At 47.4% G+C, this 17,152-nt stretch overlaps 1 protein-coding gene across 2 annotated transcripts; it reads right to left on the bottom strand.

The window, feature by feature from the left end:
- Nucleotides 1-185: 185 nt before the first annotated feature.
- Nucleotides 186-17,082, bottom strand: LOC121585697 (retinol dehydrogenase 12). 2 transcript variants are annotated; one of them, XM_041902021.2, is made up of 7 exons: nucleotides 16,820-17,082; nucleotides 15,379-15,534; nucleotides 14,905-15,096; nucleotides 14,567-14,728; nucleotides 14,356-14,475; nucleotides 3,123-3,327; nucleotides 186-654 (listed from the first exon to the last, which is right to left on the bottom strand). In XM_041902021.2, the coding sequence occupies exons 1-7, from the start codon at nucleotides 16,884-16,886 to the stop codon at nucleotides 549-551; spliced, it is 1,008 nt and encodes a 335-aa protein (XP_041757955.1). In that variant the 5' UTR covers nucleotides 16,887-17,082; the 3' UTR covers nucleotides 186-548. The 2 variants fall into 2 exon arrangements, with proteins under 2 accessions (XP_041757955.1, XP_041757956.1); XM_041902022.2 differs by having other exon boundaries at nucleotides 15,379-15,513; nucleotides 16,820-17,081.
- Nucleotides 17,083-17,152: the final 70 nt, after the last annotated feature.

Raw genomic sequence — 17,152 nt, 5'->3', positions numbered from 1 at the left:
ACCATTAAAATGAAACAGATATTTTGTTATTTTGAGAAATATGTCATGCATGCAAGCAACTTCTGAAAACATTGCTAAATATTGAGATGTACAAATAGCATATCATTTATTAAGTCTTTAAAATAAGTAACACTTTTCAAAGGAAGTTTAGCTAAACATTGATAAAATAACTGGGGTGTAAAATTACTATTCATAAAATGACACTATTACTCACGCAAAGACTTCTAAAGCAAAACAACAACACATTTTATTTATTTATGAAAACATGAAAAATACAGAATTTATTAGATTCGTCAATCTATTCAACAGCATGAAGACCATTGTAACGAGAATAAACTTCAATACAATACAATACATAATTGTTTTTTGTGATCAGAACATACTGTATTATAATACAACATCCAAAAAGATAGAATATAGAAAATGTATAGAATACTGGATTTCTTCTGATATGAAAGTTAAGAGCCAACGTAAAAAAAAATATGGCAGTATCCGGGGGGCTCTGGCAGGTGGGGTTGGGAGTGTCACTGTGTTGCAAGGCGAGTTGTTCAGTTGTTCTTATTAAGTCCCACTTGCCCGGCGCTAACGCCCCATAGTCTCAGTGCTGCAAGATCATCTCTCCCCTCAGGAGCTGGCTCCTTAACCTGACAGTCACTGAGAAACAAACACATTCTAACTTAAACCTCACCTAAACACATAGCTATTTACACTGAACAAAAATATAAACACAACATGCAACAATTTCAAAGATTTTACTGAGTTTCAGTTCATATAAGAAAATCAGTCAATTTAAACAAATGTATTAGGCCATAATCTATGGATTTCACATGACTGGGAATACAGATATGCATCTGTTGGTCACAGAAAAGTAGGGGCGTGGATCAGAAAACCAGTCAGTATCTGGTGTGACCACCATTTGCCTCATGCAGCGCGATACATCTCCTTCGCATAGAGTTGATGAGGTTGTTGATTGTGGCCTGTGGAATGTTGTCCCACTCCTCTTCAATGGCTGTGCGAAGTTGCTGGATATTGGCGGGAACTGGTACACGTCGATCCAGAGCATCCCAAACATGCTCAATGGGTGACATGTCTGGTGAGTGTGGCCATGGAAGAACTGGGACATTTTGCTGAAACATAAGGTGATGGCGGCGGATGAATGGCACAACAATGGGCCTCAGGATCTCGTCACGGTTTAATCAGCACTTGACAGGTGGGTGGGTTATCTTGGCAAAGGAGAAATGCTCACTAACAAGGATGTAAAGAAATGTTTGCACAAAATTTGAGAGAAATACGCTTTTTGTACATACGGAACATTTCTGGGATCTTTTATTTCAGCTCATGATATGGGACCAACACTTTAAATGTTGTGTTTATATTTTTGTTCAGTGTATATTGTCTACACTCAGAATATACAATGGGGAGAACAAGTATTTGATACACTGCCGATTTTGCAGGTTTTCCTACTTACAAAGCATGTAGAGGTCTGTAATTTTTATCATAGGTACACTTCAACTGTGAGAGACGGAATCTAAAACAAAAATCCAGAAAATCACATTGTATGATTTTTAAGTAATTAATTTGCATTTTATTGCATGACATAAGTATTTGATACATCAGAAAAGCAGAACTTAATATTTGGTACAGAAACCTTTGTTTGCAATTACAGAGATCATACGTTTCCTGTAGGTCTTGACCAGGTTTGCACGCACTGCAGCAGGGATTTTGGCCCACTCCTCCATACAGACCTTCTCCAGATCCTTCAGGTTTCGCTGGGCAATACAGACTTTTAGCTCCCTCCAAAGATTTTCTATTGGGTTCAGGTCTGGAGACTGGCTAGGCCACTCCAGGACCTTGAGATGCTTCTTACGGAGCCACTCCTTAGTTGCCCTGGCTGTGTGTTTCGGGTCGTTGTCATGCTGGAAGACCCAGCCACGACCCATCTTCAATGCTCTTACTGAGGGAAGGAGGTTGTTGGACAAGATCTCGCGATACATGGCCCCATCCATCCTCCCCTTAATATGGTGCAGTCGTCCTGTCCCCTTTGCAGAAAAGCATCCCCAAAAATTATGTTTTCACCTCCATGCTTCACGGTTGGGATGGTGTTCTTGGGGTTGTACACATCCTTCTTCTTCCTCCAGACCAAAAAGCTATATTTTTGTCTAATCAGACCACATGACCTTCTCCCATTCCTCCTCTGGATCATCCAGATGGTCATTGGCAAACTTCAGACAGGCCTGGACATGCGCTGACTTGAGCAGGGGGACCTTGCGTGCGCTGCAGGATTTTAATCCATGACGGAGTAGTGTGTTACTAATGGTTTTCTTTGAGACTGTGGTCCCAGTTCTCTTCAGGTCATTGACCAGGTCCTGCCGTGTAGTTCTGGGCTGATCTCTCACCTTCCTCATGATCATTGATGCCCCACGAGGTGAGATCTTGCATGGAGCCTCAGACCGAGGGTGATTGACCTTCATCTTGAACTTCTTCCATTTTCTAATAATTGCGCCAACAGTTGTTGCCTCCTCACCAAGCTGCTTGCCTATTGTCCTGTAGCCCATCCCAGCCTTGAGCAGGTCTACAATTCTATCCCTGATGTCCTTACACAGCTCTCTGGCCATTGTGGAGAGGTTGGAGTCTGTTTGATTGAGTGTGTGGACAGGTGTCTTTTATACAGGTAATGAGTTCAAACAGGTGCAGTTAATACAGGTAATGAGTGGAGAACAGGAGGGCTTCTTAAAGAAAAACTAACAGGTCTGTGAGAGCCGGAATTCTTACTGGTTGGTAGGTGATCAAATACTTATGTCATGCAATAAAATGCAAATTAATTACTTAAAAATCATACAATGTGATTTTCTGGATTTTTGTTTTAGATTCCGTCTCTCACAGTTGAAGACCTCTACATGCTTTGTAAGTAGGAAAACCTGCAAAATCGGCAGTGTATCAAATACTTGTTCTACCCACTGTATACCGCATTGTACACACATACTCTTGATGGGATACTTAACCATCACATACACAAATTAAAATCATCCCCCTCCAATTAACACACAAACAGACACACACAGAGAGAGATTGATTTAGACTAATTCACTCTACACACAGGGATGCTAAACTCAAAGTGGTACCTGAAGTAGCAGCCACTCTTCTCCTCCAGCCCCTCAGTGACGGCACAGTAGATGGTGGTCTGGGCCCCCTCCCTGGGGGTCTTCATCAGGAGCCAGGCGGGGGCTGACAGCATGGAACTCAGTGTGGGGTACTTTGACTGCGAGTGGCGCCACAGCTCTGTCCGAATAACCCCGGGGTGCAGGGAATACGACGTCACTCCAGTACCTGATAGGGTGAGTGTAGGGATAGGGCCACTAAACTTAGAATGTGGACATTCAGAGACATCATGTGGCAGGGAGCAGTGCACTGTACACCAGTTATAACCTGATTTTGAAGCAACATTATTTGTTTGTATAATGTTTGTTGTACAGTGAGGGGGAAAGTATTTGATCCCCTGCTGATTTTGTACGTTTGCCCACTGACAAAGACATGATCAGTCTATAATTTGAATGGTAAGTTTATTTGAACAGTGAGAGACAGAATAACAACAACAAAATCAGGAAAAACGCATGTAAAAAATGTTATAAATTGATTTGCATGTTAATGAGGGAAATAAGTATTTGACCCCTCTGCAAAACATGACTTAGTACTTGGTGGCAAAACCCTTGTTGGCAATCACAGAGGTCAGACATTTCTTGTAGTTGGCCACCAGGTTTGCACACATCTCAGGAGGGATTTTGTCCCACTCCTCTTTGCAGATCTTTTCCAAGTCATTAAGGTTTCGAGCCTGACGTTTGGCAACTCGAACCTTCAGCTCCCTCCACAGATTTTCTATGGGATTAAGGTCTGGAGACTGGCTAGGCCACTCCAGGACCTTAATGTGCTTCTTCTTGAGCCACTCCTTTGTTGCCTTGGCCGTGTGTTTTGGGTCATTGTCATGCTGGAATACCCATCCACGAACCCATTTTCAATGCCCTGGTTGAGGGAAGGAGGTTCTCACCCAAGATTTGACGGTACATGGCCCCGTCCATCGTCCCTTTGATGCGGTGAAGTTGTCCTGTCCCCTTAGCAGAAAAACATCCCCAAAGCATAATGTTTCCACCTCCATGTTTGACGGTGGGGATGGTGTTCTTGGGGTCATAGGCAGCATTCCTCCTCCTCCAAACACAGCGAGTTGAGTTGATGCCAAAGAGCTCGATTTTGGTCTCATCTGACCACAACACTTTCACCCAGTTCTCCTCTGAATCATTCAGATGTTCATTGGCAAACTTCAGACGACCCTGTATATGTACTTTCTTGAGCATGGGGACCTTGCGGGCGCTGCAGGATTTCAGTCCTTCACGGCGTAGTGTGTTACCTATTGTTTTCTTGGTGACTATGGTCCCAGCTGCCTTGAGATCATTGACAAGATCCTCCCGTGTAGTTCTGGGCTGATTCCTTACCGTTCTCATGATCATTGCAACTCCACGAGGTGAGATCTTGCATGGAGCCCCAGGCCGAGGGAGATTGACAGTTATTTTGTGTTTCTTCCACTGTTGTCACCTTCTCACCAAGCTGCTTGGCGATGGTCTTGTAGCCCATTCCAGCCTTGTGTAGGTCTACAATCTTGTCCCTGACATCCTTGGAGAGCTCTTTGGTCTTGGCCATGGTGGAGAGTTTGGAATCTGATTGATTGATTGCTTCTGTGGACAGGTGTCTTTTATACAGGTAACAAACTGAGATTAGGAGCACTCCCTTTAAGAGTGTGCTCCTAATCTCAGCTCGTTACCTGTATAAAAGACACCAGGGAGCCAGAAATCTTTCTGATTGAGAGGGGGTCAAATACTTATTTCCTTCATTAAAATGCAAATCAATTTATAACATTTTTGACATGCGTTTTTCTGGATTGTTTTGTTGTTATTCTGTCTCTCACTGTTCAAATAAACCTACCATTAAAATTATAGACTGATAATTTCTTTGTCAGTGGGCAAACGTACAAAATCAGCAGGGGATCAAATACTTTTTTCCCTCACTAGTACATACTAAGACTGCTACTGATGGGGGAGAATGGGGGAAAACAGCATTAATAGGTAAAGAACCGTGAAATACAGTAATTGAAAAGGTCAGATTATTTTTACGGTTAACTCCAAGATACTTGATGAATACTCTGTAACAAAGGCCTCAAATCACTGTGCACCCCAATGCACATTACAAAAACAAAAGATAAGCCTTGACACCACCCATCTCAGCCAGCTGGTATGGACTTGAATCTTATACTAATAAACATTAGTTACCTTATCTTTAGCCATGCATTGCTAAACCACTATAAACTATAGTAAAATCCATCCATAACTACGGTAAAATCCAACTTCATTGTTAACCAATAAATGTAGAACTACAGTGTATGTGTTGGAGCATTTATGCGCACAAAGTTATGGCCCATTGTTAATGTATTTCCATTTAAAGAGCTGGGGTCCATTACCATTACAGTACATTTAGCCATTGAACAGGATATGCAGTGGAAATGGAAAAACCTCCTAGTTACATTACCTAATTTCCTACACATATCTAGGTTAATTCATTTGAATTTGTCTAATTTCTAACTACATACAGTACCAGTCAAAATTTGGATACACCTACTCATTCAAGGGTTTTTCTTTATTTTTACTATTTTTTACATTGTAGAATATAAGTGAAGACATCAAAACTATAAAATAACCAAAAAAGTGTTAAACAAATCTCTCAACCAGCTTCACCTGGAATGCTTTTCCAACAGTCTTGAAGGAGTTCCCACATATGTGTCACGGTTTCGGCCGAGGCGGCCCCTCCTCCTTGTTCGGGCAGGTTTCGGCGGTCGTCGTCTCCGGAGTACTAGCTGCCACCGTTCTATGTTTCTTGTTTGATTGGTTTTGTCTGTTTGTCACACCTGTTTTGTGTTATGTCTCATTAAGCACCCTATTTAGTTCCTTGTTGTTAGTTAGGTGTTGTGTGTAATTGTTCCTTGTCGTGTTGCTGCGCTACCTGTATTTTGGTGCGCTATTTTGTAGCTTACCTCCTTGTTTTGTATTTAGGAGAAGATTACGCACTTGTTTAGTGCGCCCGTTTGTGTACGCCTGTGCGCGCTTTTCTCGCCTCCGGGCTGGTTTTGGATTATTGTTGTGTGATCTACTAAAGTATTTTGTTGGACTTTACTTCTGCGTCCTGCGCCTGATTCCACACCACACCTACCTACAGCAACCCGTGACAGAATTACACACCACATATGGAATCAGCAGGAGCACCCACCGATGGCATGGAGGAGCGTCTTCGTGGTCAAGAGGATCGAATCAACCAGATCGGGCACGCCTTGGACCGCGTCATGAACACCCTCCATCGATGGGAGACCAGCGGGGTACCCACACCCCCACCTATCGCACCATCACCATCGGACAGCCCGCCCGTCCAACTACCGGAACCCAGTGGGATTCGGCTCTCGCTCCCGAGGGCGTACGACGGCACCGCTGCCGGGTGTCAGGGGTTCCTATTACAAGTGGAGCTCTACCTTGCCACTATACACCCGGCGCCCTCGGGATACGAGAGCGTTTCCGCCCTCATCTCCTGTCTCACCGGCAAGGCGTTGGAGTGGGCCAACGCCGAATGGAGGGGAATAGACGCCGCCACAGTCACCTATGCGGAGTTCTCCCGCCGCTTCCGTGCTGTATTCGACCATCCACCAGAGGGGAAGGCGGCGGGGGAGCGTCTATTCTACCTCCGACAGGGGATGAGGAGCGCTCAAGAGTTTGCGCTGGAATTCCGGACTCTAGCGGCAGATGCAGGGTGGAATGAGAGGGCCCTCATAGACCACTTTAGATGTAGCCTTCGGGAGGACGTCCGCAGAGAGTTAGCGTGCAGGGATACTACACTAACATTTGACCAGTTGGTGGACATGGCCATTCGGCTGGACACCCTGCTCGCGACCCGCGGACGTCCCAGGTGGGGGCCTCCCATTCCACCCTCCAGCGCCTCCGAGCCGAGCCCGATGGAGCTTGGAGGTGCTGGCGCTAGAGGGAGGAGAGGAAGGAGCCCGAGGGGGGCAGTCTCCTGCACCAACTGTGGCCGCGGAGGGCACACCGCGGCTAGGTGCTGGGGAGGGTCTCCTGGTGAGGGAGATGGCAGGTCACACATTGGGGAGTCCTCCCAGGTGAGTAGGCGCCCTACTTACCCAGAGCTTTCTGTCGTACACATTACATTACCTGTTTGTTTCCCACAGGTTGCACCTCGTTCCCAGCATAAGGCGCTAGTCGATTCAGGCGCAGCTGGGAATTTTGTAGATCGTAAATTCTGTGTTGAGTTAGGGATTCCCCTCCTTCCAGTCGATAAGCCCTTCCCTGTACATGCCTTAGATAGTCGTCCGTTAGGATCTGGGTTGATTAGGGAGGTCACGGCGCCACTTAGGATGATGACGCAGGGGGTCATGAGGAGACGATTCAACTCTATCTGATCGACTCTCCTGCGTATCCGGTGGTACTGGGGCTTCCCTGGTTGATTACCCATGATCCTACGATTTCGTGGCGAGAGAAGGCTCTTAAAGGGTGGTCTGCTCAGTGTGAGGGGCTATGTCTGGGTGTTTCCGTAGGGGCGACCTCGGTGGAGAGCCCGAACCAGATGCCAGCACTGCACATTCCGCCTGAGTATGAGGATTTGGCACTCGTGTTTAGTAAGACCAGAGCGGCACGGTTGCCGCCTCATAGACAGGGGGATTGTGCGATAGACCTCCAGACAGGAGCTGCGCTCCCGCGGAGCCATGTGTATCCTTTGTCACAGGAGGAGAAAAGGGCAATGGAGACTTACATTGCCGAGTCTCTGAGACAGGGATACATACGACCCTCCACTTCTCCCGCGTCCTCGAGCTTCTTTTTTGTGAAGAAAAAGGATGGAGGTTTGCGTCCGTGTATTGATTACCGCGGTCTCAATCAGGTGACTGTGAAATATAGTTATCCACTCCCGCTGATTGCGACCATGACGGAGTCATTACACGGGCACGGTTCTTCACAAAATTGGACCTCAGGAGCGCATATAACTTGGTGCGCATTAGGGAGAGGCGATGAGTGGAAGACAGCATTTAGTACTACCTCCGGCCATTACGAGTATCTCGTCATGCCATATGGGTTAATGAATGCTCCATCAGTCTTCCAATCGTTTGTAGATGAGATTTTCCGGGACATGCAGGCGCAGGGAGTAGTGGTGTACATAGATGACATTCTTGTGTACAGTTCTACTCGGGCCGAGCATGTAGCCCTGGTGCGCAGGGTATTGAGGAGACTGTTGGAGCATGACCTGTATGTCAAAGCCGAGAAATGTCTGTTCTTTCAGGAGTCAGTCTCCTTCTTGGGTTACCAGTTGTCTGCGTCAGGGGTGAGAATGGAGGTGGACCGAGTGTCTGCCGTGCGTAATTGGCAAACCCCAACTACGGTTAAAGAGGTGCAGCGGTTCTTGGGTTTTGCGAATTACTACCGGAGGTTTATCCGGGGTTTTGGACAGGTGGCAGCTCCCATAACGTCTCTCCTGAAGGGGGGTCCGGTGCGCTTGCAGTGGTCGGCTGAGGCGGACAGGGCCTTTGGGAGACTGAAGGACCTGTTTACCTCGGCTCCAGTGCTGGCGCACCCGGATCCCGCTTTACCCTTCCAAGTAGAGGTGGACGCATCTGAGGCCGGTATCGGGGCAGTTCTTTCACAACGGTCCGGCACACCACCTAAGCTCCGCCCCTGTGCTTTTTATTCTAAGAAGCTCAGTCCGGCGGAACGGAATTATGACGTAGGGGACAGGGAGCTGTTAGCCGTAGTACAGGCCCTAAAGGTGTGGAGGCATTGGCTTGAGGGGGCTCAACACCCTTTCCTCATTCTGACCGACCACCGTAACCTGGAATACATTCGGGCAGCTAGGAGACTGAATCCTCGCCAGGCTCGATGGACTATGTTTCTCGCCCGGTTTGTGTTCAAGATCACTTACATCCCTGGGTCCCAGAACGGGAAGGCAGATGCCCTGTCCCGGCGGTATGACACGGAGGAGAGGTGCGTGGAGCCCATTCCCATACTACCGGAGTCTTGTCTGGTGGCACCGGTGGTGTGGGAGGTCGATGCGGAGATCGAGCGGGCATTACGCACCGACCCTAGCCCTCCACAGTGTCCGGTGGGTCGGACGTACGTCCCGCTCGAGGTCCGGGATCGGCTGATTTATTGGGCTCACACGTCACCCTCCTCTGGACATCCAGGTATTGGCCGGACAGTGCACTGCCTTAGTACGAAGTACTGGTGGCCAACGTTAGCCAGGGATGTGAGGGTTTATGTCTCCTCCTGCTCAGTGTGTGCCCAGTGTAAGGCGCCCAGACACTTGCCCAGGGGTAAATTACAACCCCTGCCCGTTCCACAACGACCCTGGTCTCACCTCTCGGTGGATTTTGTTACCGACCTTCCCTCCTCACAAGGGAATACCACCATCCTGGTCGTTGTGGATCGGTTCTCGAAGGCTTGTCGTCTCCTTCCCATGCCGGGTCTTCCTACTGCCCTACAGACCGCTGAGGCTCTATTTACTCGTCTTCCGGCATTATGGGGTACCCGAGGATATAGTGTCCGATCGAGGCCCCCAGTTTACCTCCAGAGTCTGGAGAGCCTTTATGGAACGGTTGGGGGTCTCGGTGAGCCTTACCTCGGGTTACCACCCGGAGAGTAATGGGCAGGTCGAACGAGTCAACCAGGATGTGGGTAGGTTTCTGAGGTCATATTGTCAGGGCCGGCCGGAGGAGTGGGCGAGATATGTGCCCTGGGCCGAGATGGCACAGAACTCTCTCCGCCACTCCTCCACTAGACTAACCCCTTTCCAGTGCGTGTTAGGGTACCAGCCGGTTCTGGCACCTTGGCATGAGAGCCAGATCGAGGCCCCTGCTGTGGATGAGTGGGTGCGGCGCTCGGAGGAGACGTGGAACGCTGCACACGTCCATCTGCAGCGAGCCATCCGTCGACAGAAGACGAGCGCCGACCTACACCGCAGTGAGGGGCCAGTGTACGCACCTGGAGATCGAGTCTGGCTCTCAACCAGAAACCTGCCCCTCCGCCTGCCCTGCCGGAAGCTGGGTCGGGCGGTTTGTGGGGCCTTTTAAAGTCCTGAGGAGATTGAACGAGGTGTGTTACAGGTTACAACTGCCCATTGATTACAAGAATATTAACCCCTCGTTCCATGTGTCTCTCCTCAGGCCGGTGGTAGCTGGTCCACTCCAGGACTTTGAGATTGAGGAGACTCCTCCGCCCCCGTTGGACATCGAGGGGGCTCCGGCGTACACTGTTCGGACCATCCTGGATTCGAGACGCCGGATGGGGGGTCTCCAATATCTCGTGGAGTGGGAGGGGTACGGTCCGGAGGAGCGGTGCTGGGTGCCGAGGAGGGACATTCTGGATCCGTCCCTGCTGACCGAATTCCATCGTGGTCATCCTACGCGCCCTGCTCCGCATCCTACGCGCCCTGCTCCGCCAGACTCCAGGACTGGCGGATGTGGCAGGGCTTGAAAACTATTACAGACTACAAAGGGAAGCACAGCCGCGAGCTGCCCAGTGACACAAGCCTACCAGACGAGCTAAACCACTTCTATGCTCGCTTCGAGGCAAGCAACACTGAAGCATGCATGAGAGCACCAGCTGTTCCGGACGACTATGTGATCACGCTCTCCGTAGCCGATGTGAGTAAGACTTTTAAGCAGGTCAACATTCACAAGGCCGCAGGGCCAGACGGATTACCAGGACGTGTACTCCGAGCATGTGCTGACCAACTGGCAAGTGTCTTCACTGACATTTTCAACATGTCCCTGACTGAGTCTGTAATACCAACATGTTTCAAGCAGACCACCATAGTCCCCGTGCCCAAGAACTCTAAGATAACCTGCCTAAATGACTACCGACCCGTGGCACTGACGTCTGTAGCCATGAAGTGCTTTGAAAGACTGGTCATGGCTCACATCAACAGCATAATCCCAGAAACCCTAGACCCACTCCAATTTGCATACCGCCCCAACAGATCCACAGATGATGCAATCTCTATCGCACTCCACACTGCCCTTTCCCACCTGGACAAGAGGAACACCTACGTGAGAATGCTATTCATTGACTACAGCTCAGCATTCAACACCATAGTGCCCTCAAAGCTCATCACTAAGCTAAGGATCCTGGGACTAAACACCTCCCTCTGCAACTGGATCCTGGACTTCCTGACGGGCCGCCCCCAGGTGGTAAGGGTAGGTAACAACACATCTGCCACACTGATCCTCAACACGGGGGCCCCTCAGGGGTGCGTGCTCAGTCCCCTCCTGTACTCTCTGTTCACCCATGACTGCATGGCCAGGCACGACTCCAACACCATCATTAAGTTTGCCGACGACACAACAGTGGTAGGCCTGATCACCGACAACGATGAGACAGCCTATAGGGAGGAGGTCAGAGATCTGGCCGTGTGGTGCCAGGACAACAACCTCTCCCTCAACGTGACCAAGACAAAGGAGATGATTGTGGACTACAGGAAAAAAAAGAGGACTGAGCACGCCCCCATTCTCATCGACGGGGCTGTAGTGGAACAGGTTGAGAGCTTCAAGTTCCTTGGTGTCCACATCACCAACGAACTATCATGGTCCAAACACACCAAGACAGTCGTGAAGAGGGCACGACAAAGCCTATTCCCCCTCAGGAGACTAAAAAGATTTGGCATGGGTCCTCAGATCCTCAAAAAATTCTACAGCTGCACCATCGAGAGCATCCTGACTGGTTGCATCACCGCCTGGTATGGCAACTGCTTGGCCTCTGACCGCAAGGCACTACAGAGGGTAGTGCGTACGGCCCAGTACATCACAGGGGCAAAGCTCCCTGCCATCCAGGACCTCTATACCAGGCGGTGTCAGAGGAAGGCCCTCAAAATTGTCAAAGACTCCAGTCACCCTAGTCATAGACTGTTCTCTCTGCTACCGCACGGCAAGCGGTACCGGAGTGCCAAGTCTAGGTCCAAAGACTTCTCAACAGCTTCTACCCCCAAGCCATAAGACTCCTGAACAGCTAATCATGGCTACCCGGACTATTTGCACTGCCCCCCACCCCATACTTTTTACGCTGCTGCTACTCTGTTAAGTATTTATGCATAGTCACTTTAACTCTACCCACATGTACATATTACCTCAACTACCTCAACTAGCCGGTGCCCCCGCACATTGACTATGCAACGGTACCCCCCTGTATATATAGCCTCCCTACTGTCACTTTATTCTATTGTATATATAGCCTCCCTACTGTCACTTTATTTTTACTTCTGCTCTTTTTTTCTCAACACTTTTTTGTTGTTGTTTTATTCTTACTTTTTTGTTTAAAATAAATGCACTGTTGGTTAAGGGCTGTAAGTAAGCATTTCACTGTAATGTCTGCACCTGTTGTATTCGGCGCATGTGACCAATAAAATTTGATTTGATTTGATTTGATTTGATTTGATTTGACCTCCTGGTCGTCCCCGAGGCCGGGGGCGGCGCACGGCTGGAGCCGCGCGTCAAGGGGGGGGTACTGTCACGGTTTCGGCCGAGGCGGCCCCTCCTCCTTGTTCGGGCAGGTTTCGGCGGTCGTCGTCTCCGGAGTACTAGCTGCCACCGTTCTATGTTTCTTGTTTGATTGGTTTTGTCTGTTTGTCACACCTGTTTTGTGTTATGTCTCATTAAGCACCCTATTTAGTTCCTTGTTGTTAGTTAGGTGTTGTGTGTAATTGTTCCTTGTCGTGTTGCTGCGCTACCTGTATTTTGGTGCGCTATTTTGTAGCTTACCTCCTTGTTTTGTATTTAGGAGAAGATTACGCACTTGTTTAGTGCGCCCGTTTGTGTACGCCTGTGCGCGCTTTTCTCGCCTCCGGGCTAGTTTTGGATTATTGTTGTGTGATCTACTAAAGTATTTTGTTGGACTTTACTTCTGCGTCCTGCGCCTGATTCCACACCACACCTACCTACAGCAACCCGTGACAATATGCTGAGCACTTGTTGGCTGCTTTTCCTTCACTCTGCCATCTGACTCATCCCAAACCATCTCAATTGGGTTGAGGTCGGGGGATTGTGGAGGCCAGGTCATCTGATGCAACACTCCATCACTCTTCTTCTTGGTAAAATAGCCCTTACACAGCCTGGAGGTGTGTTGGGTCATTGTCCTGTTGAAAAACAAATGATAGTCCCACTAAGCCCAAACCAGATGGGATGGCGTATCACTGCAGAATACTGTGGTAGCCATGCTGGTTAAGTGCGCCTTGAATTCTAAATAAATCACAGACAGTGTCACCAGCAAAGCATCCCCACACCATAACACCTCCTCCTCCATGCTTTACGGTGGGAACTACACATGCGGAGATCATCCGTTCACCCACACCGCGTCTCACAAAGACACGCCGGTTGGAACCAAAAATCTCCAATTTGGACTCCAGACCAAAGGACAATTTCCACCGGTCTAATGTCCATTGCTCGTGTTTCTTGGCCCAAGTAGGTCTCTTCTTCTTATTGGTGTCCTTTATTAGTGGTTTCTTTTCAGCAATTCGACCATGAAGGCCTGATTCACACAGTCCCCTCTGAACAGTTGATGCTGAGATGTGTCTGTGACTTGAACACTGTGAAGCATTTATTTGGGCTGCAATTTCTGAGGCTGGTAACTCTAATGAACTTATCTTCTGCAGCAGAGGTAACTCTGGGTCTTCCATTCCTGTGGCGGTCCTCATGAGAGTGCTTGATGGTTTTTGTGACTGCACTTGAAGAAACGTTCAAAGTTCTTGAGATGTTCCGTGTTGACTGACCTTCATGTCTTAAAGTAATGATGGACTTTCATTTCTCTTTGCTTATTTGAGCTGTTCTTGCCATAATATGGACTTGGTCTGTTACCAAATAGGGCTATCTTCTGTATAACCCCCTACCTTGTCACAACACAACTGATTGGCTCAAACGCATTAAGAAGGAAAGAAATTCAACAAATTAACCTGTTAATTGAAATGCATTCCAGGTGACTACCTCATGAAGCTGGTTGAAAGAATGCCAAGAGTGTGCAAAGCTGTCATCAAGGCAAAGGGTGGCTATTTGAAGACTATCAAATATAAAATATATTTTGATTTGTTTAACACTTTTTAGTTTACTACATGATTCCATATGTGTTATTTCATAATTTTGATGTCTTCACTATTATTCTACAATGTAAAAAATAGTAAAAATAAAGAAAAACCCTTGAATGTGTAGGTGTGTCCAAACTTTTGACTGGTAGTGTATTTATGAGTAGTAATACGTAATACAGCTGTAATAAGGCAACCCATCACCTTTGGTCCTTCGTGCCAGCTCCCTGGAGAAGAGGAGGTTGGCCAGTTTGCTCTGCTTGTAGGCGATTACTGAGTTGTACCCCTTCTTATCAAAGTTAAGGTCATCAAAGTGGATTTTTCCTGAAAGAGAATGAGGTAGAGCCAGATAAAGCTATAACTCAATTGATTATATTTGTTTTATTACAAAAATATCTGGTCAGGATGGGCTTACCGCCTTGATGAGCGATGCTAGACACATTGACGACGCGGCTGGGGGTGGAGGCTTTCAGCATGTCCAGGAGCAGATTGGTCAATAGGAAGTGTCCTAGGTGATTGACAGCAAATTGACTCTCAAAACCGTCCACTGTGAAGCTTTTGGGACACAGCATTATACCTGTGAGGAGTAGAGGGAGAGTATTTAAGGGATGGTTCAAAAAGATCAAGCCCACAACGTTGACAATGAAAAACATGCTATAGTTCGAAGCATACCCAGAGTAAGGAGGATCTTTGATGACAACACCAACACAATTCAGGCTCTCAAAGCATGTTGGGTAAAACCATCAGTCTCACCTGCGTTGTTGATAAGTATGTCCAGACGGGTCTCTGTGGCAATGAATTCCCTGGCAAACTGTCGTACTGACCCGAGGGAGGCCAGGTCTAGTTGTTGCACCACCACGTTAGTATTTCCTGTGGAACTGCGGATCTCTGTTGCAGCTGCCTCTCCCCTGCTGAGGTCTCGGCAAGCCATGATCACCCGGGCTCCTGAGAACACACAGTACGGTCTGTTTGAGAACACCCTCATCACTTTCCATTCCAATAGAATATATAGGATCAGCCCTATCATCAGCTGAACAACATCCACAAATCTACCACACCCCTATCCTCATGCCTTCCATTGAAAAGCCCCCACAGTTGCCCTTAAACCCCAATTTTCCTCAGATTGCATTGTAACTTGTTTGTGTTCAAAAGGGACATCCCATGAAAGGTAATGTAAATCACAATACAGTTACAGTCCAATAGAGAAGTGGCATAGGCCTACTGTACCTCTCATGGCCATATCCCAGGCCGTCTCCTTGCCGATACCAGTGTTGGCACCAGTGATCACCACAGTCCTTCCATGCAGCTTGGCACGACTGCGGCATATCCCACCGGCGATCCACTTTCGCAGTAAAACATAGCCTGGTTTGGAGACAAACGGCACTGAGCCAAAATATCACTCTTACTTCTTCTTATGTTGACCTATGAACCTTGCACTAGAGGCACCCTGCCTGTTGATTGGGTGTGTAAGAACTGAAAGGTCGGCCGCCTCACTCATGGGAATAGAAAGCATGGTCATTGGTCACATTGGCCCACAATGCTTTTGGTACTCGTCACTTTCAATCCTGGGACTATATGTGGAAAAGTAAACGTCCTTATTTTGGCGCACCAATGTGATCGATCCATGGACAGGGAAGGGCGGCAGGTAGCTTAGTGGGTAAGAGCGTTGTGCCAGTAACCGAAAGGTCGCTGGTTCTAATCCCCGAGCCGACTAGGTGAAAAATCTGTCGATGTGCCCTTGAGCAAGGCAATTAACCCTAATTGCTCCTGTAAGTCGCTCTGGATAAGAGCAACTGAGGGCATAACCTTTGTTATTGGCATTGTGTAAAAAAGTATAGGGCCGATATGGGACAATGTCTAAATAAGTGCTATTGAGACAACAGTTCAAAAGACAGTGACACTGGTTCCACATGGGAGGAATTTCACAAGCCCTAATCTATCACAATTAAAATCTCTCAACCAAATGAGATTTAATCCTGGTTTAACATTTTTCAAGTCTATTCAATAGACCCTTTGTTGTGGGAGTAGGAATTGTTAACATACTTCATGGAAAAGGTAGCATATACTGTATGTGCAATTGTAAAGTATTTACACACATAATAGTATATATCAGGATCTTAGAGCTACAGGGAATAAACACGTTTAAAATCACAAACCTTAAATAGACACTACAATACAGCATTACCACATACCACGGTCAGTCATCCTTCAGTGATTCTGATGTAAATCAAGAAAAATGTACAATTTACATTTCAGTCATTTAGCAGACGCTCTTATCCAGAGCGACTTACATGAGCAATTAGGGTTAAGTGCCTTGCTTAAGGGCACATCGACAGATTTTTCACCTAGTCGGCTCGGGGATTAGAACCAGAGACCTTTCGGTTACTGGCACAACGCTCTTACCCACTAAACAATACAATCTGAAGAATTTTACATCCCATATGTCACAACATGCAGTCAGTTTTTATATACAATCCTCTCTGCGGGTGGTTTAGTAGTGTTAACCTGGTTTTGTTGAAATTAGGCTACTATTTCCCTAGACTATATGTCCATGTAGAAATGTTAGAAACTATCTTACCATTACAGAAAACTGTAAAAGTAATTGAAAGGAGGTCTGAGACCTACAATAGATCAAGATAACTTGCAAAGCAGTAGAGCTGTGACTTACTGATGGTTGACACTGTGGTCACAGCGCCGTACTTGACTAGCTGGTTTTTCTTCAACTCTTTCCACATTTTATCAGCTGTTGTTGCCAGAACAATTTGATAATCCCAGACAAGCCTAGTAAATCATGAGTTTATCAAGTCTGGCTCTTCTTCTTGAACTGTGTTGTTTTGAATGTTGTTATAGCACAAGCAGTGATACAGATCGAGTAGCTATGAATAGGTCTAAGTATCTTACATACGAGGTTTAAAGTCTTATAGACAGATTAAACCAGGACTACTCCCTTGACCAGTCAGCGACCACGTGTACATGCACACCAATATCCCGTTATTATTCA

Source organism: Coregonus clupeaformis, chromosome 17, assembly GCF_020615455.1.
Source record: "Coregonus clupeaformis isolate EN_2021a chromosome 17, ASM2061545v1, whole genome shotgun sequence".
Taxonomy (NCBI): domain Eukaryota; kingdom Metazoa; phylum Chordata; class Actinopteri; order Salmoniformes; family Salmonidae; genus Coregonus; species Coregonus clupeaformis.
Note: the sequence above shows the minus strand (reverse complement) of the source record. Positions and strands in the feature narration are given on the sequence as shown.

Coding starts and splice junctions, on each gene's coding strand:
- LOC121585697 (XM_041902021.2), bottom strand. CDS start 16,886: ATGTGGAAAGAGTTGAAGAAAAACCAGCTAGTCAAGTACGGCGCTGTG. Junction 15,097..15,378: donor CTGGGATATGGCCATGAGAG/GTACAGTAGGCC, acceptor GTGTGTTCTCAG/GAGCCCGGGTGATCATGGCT. Junction 14,729..14,904: donor CATACTTATCAACAACGCAG/GTGAGACTGATG, acceptor TACTCCTCACAG/GTATAATGCTGTGTCCCAAA.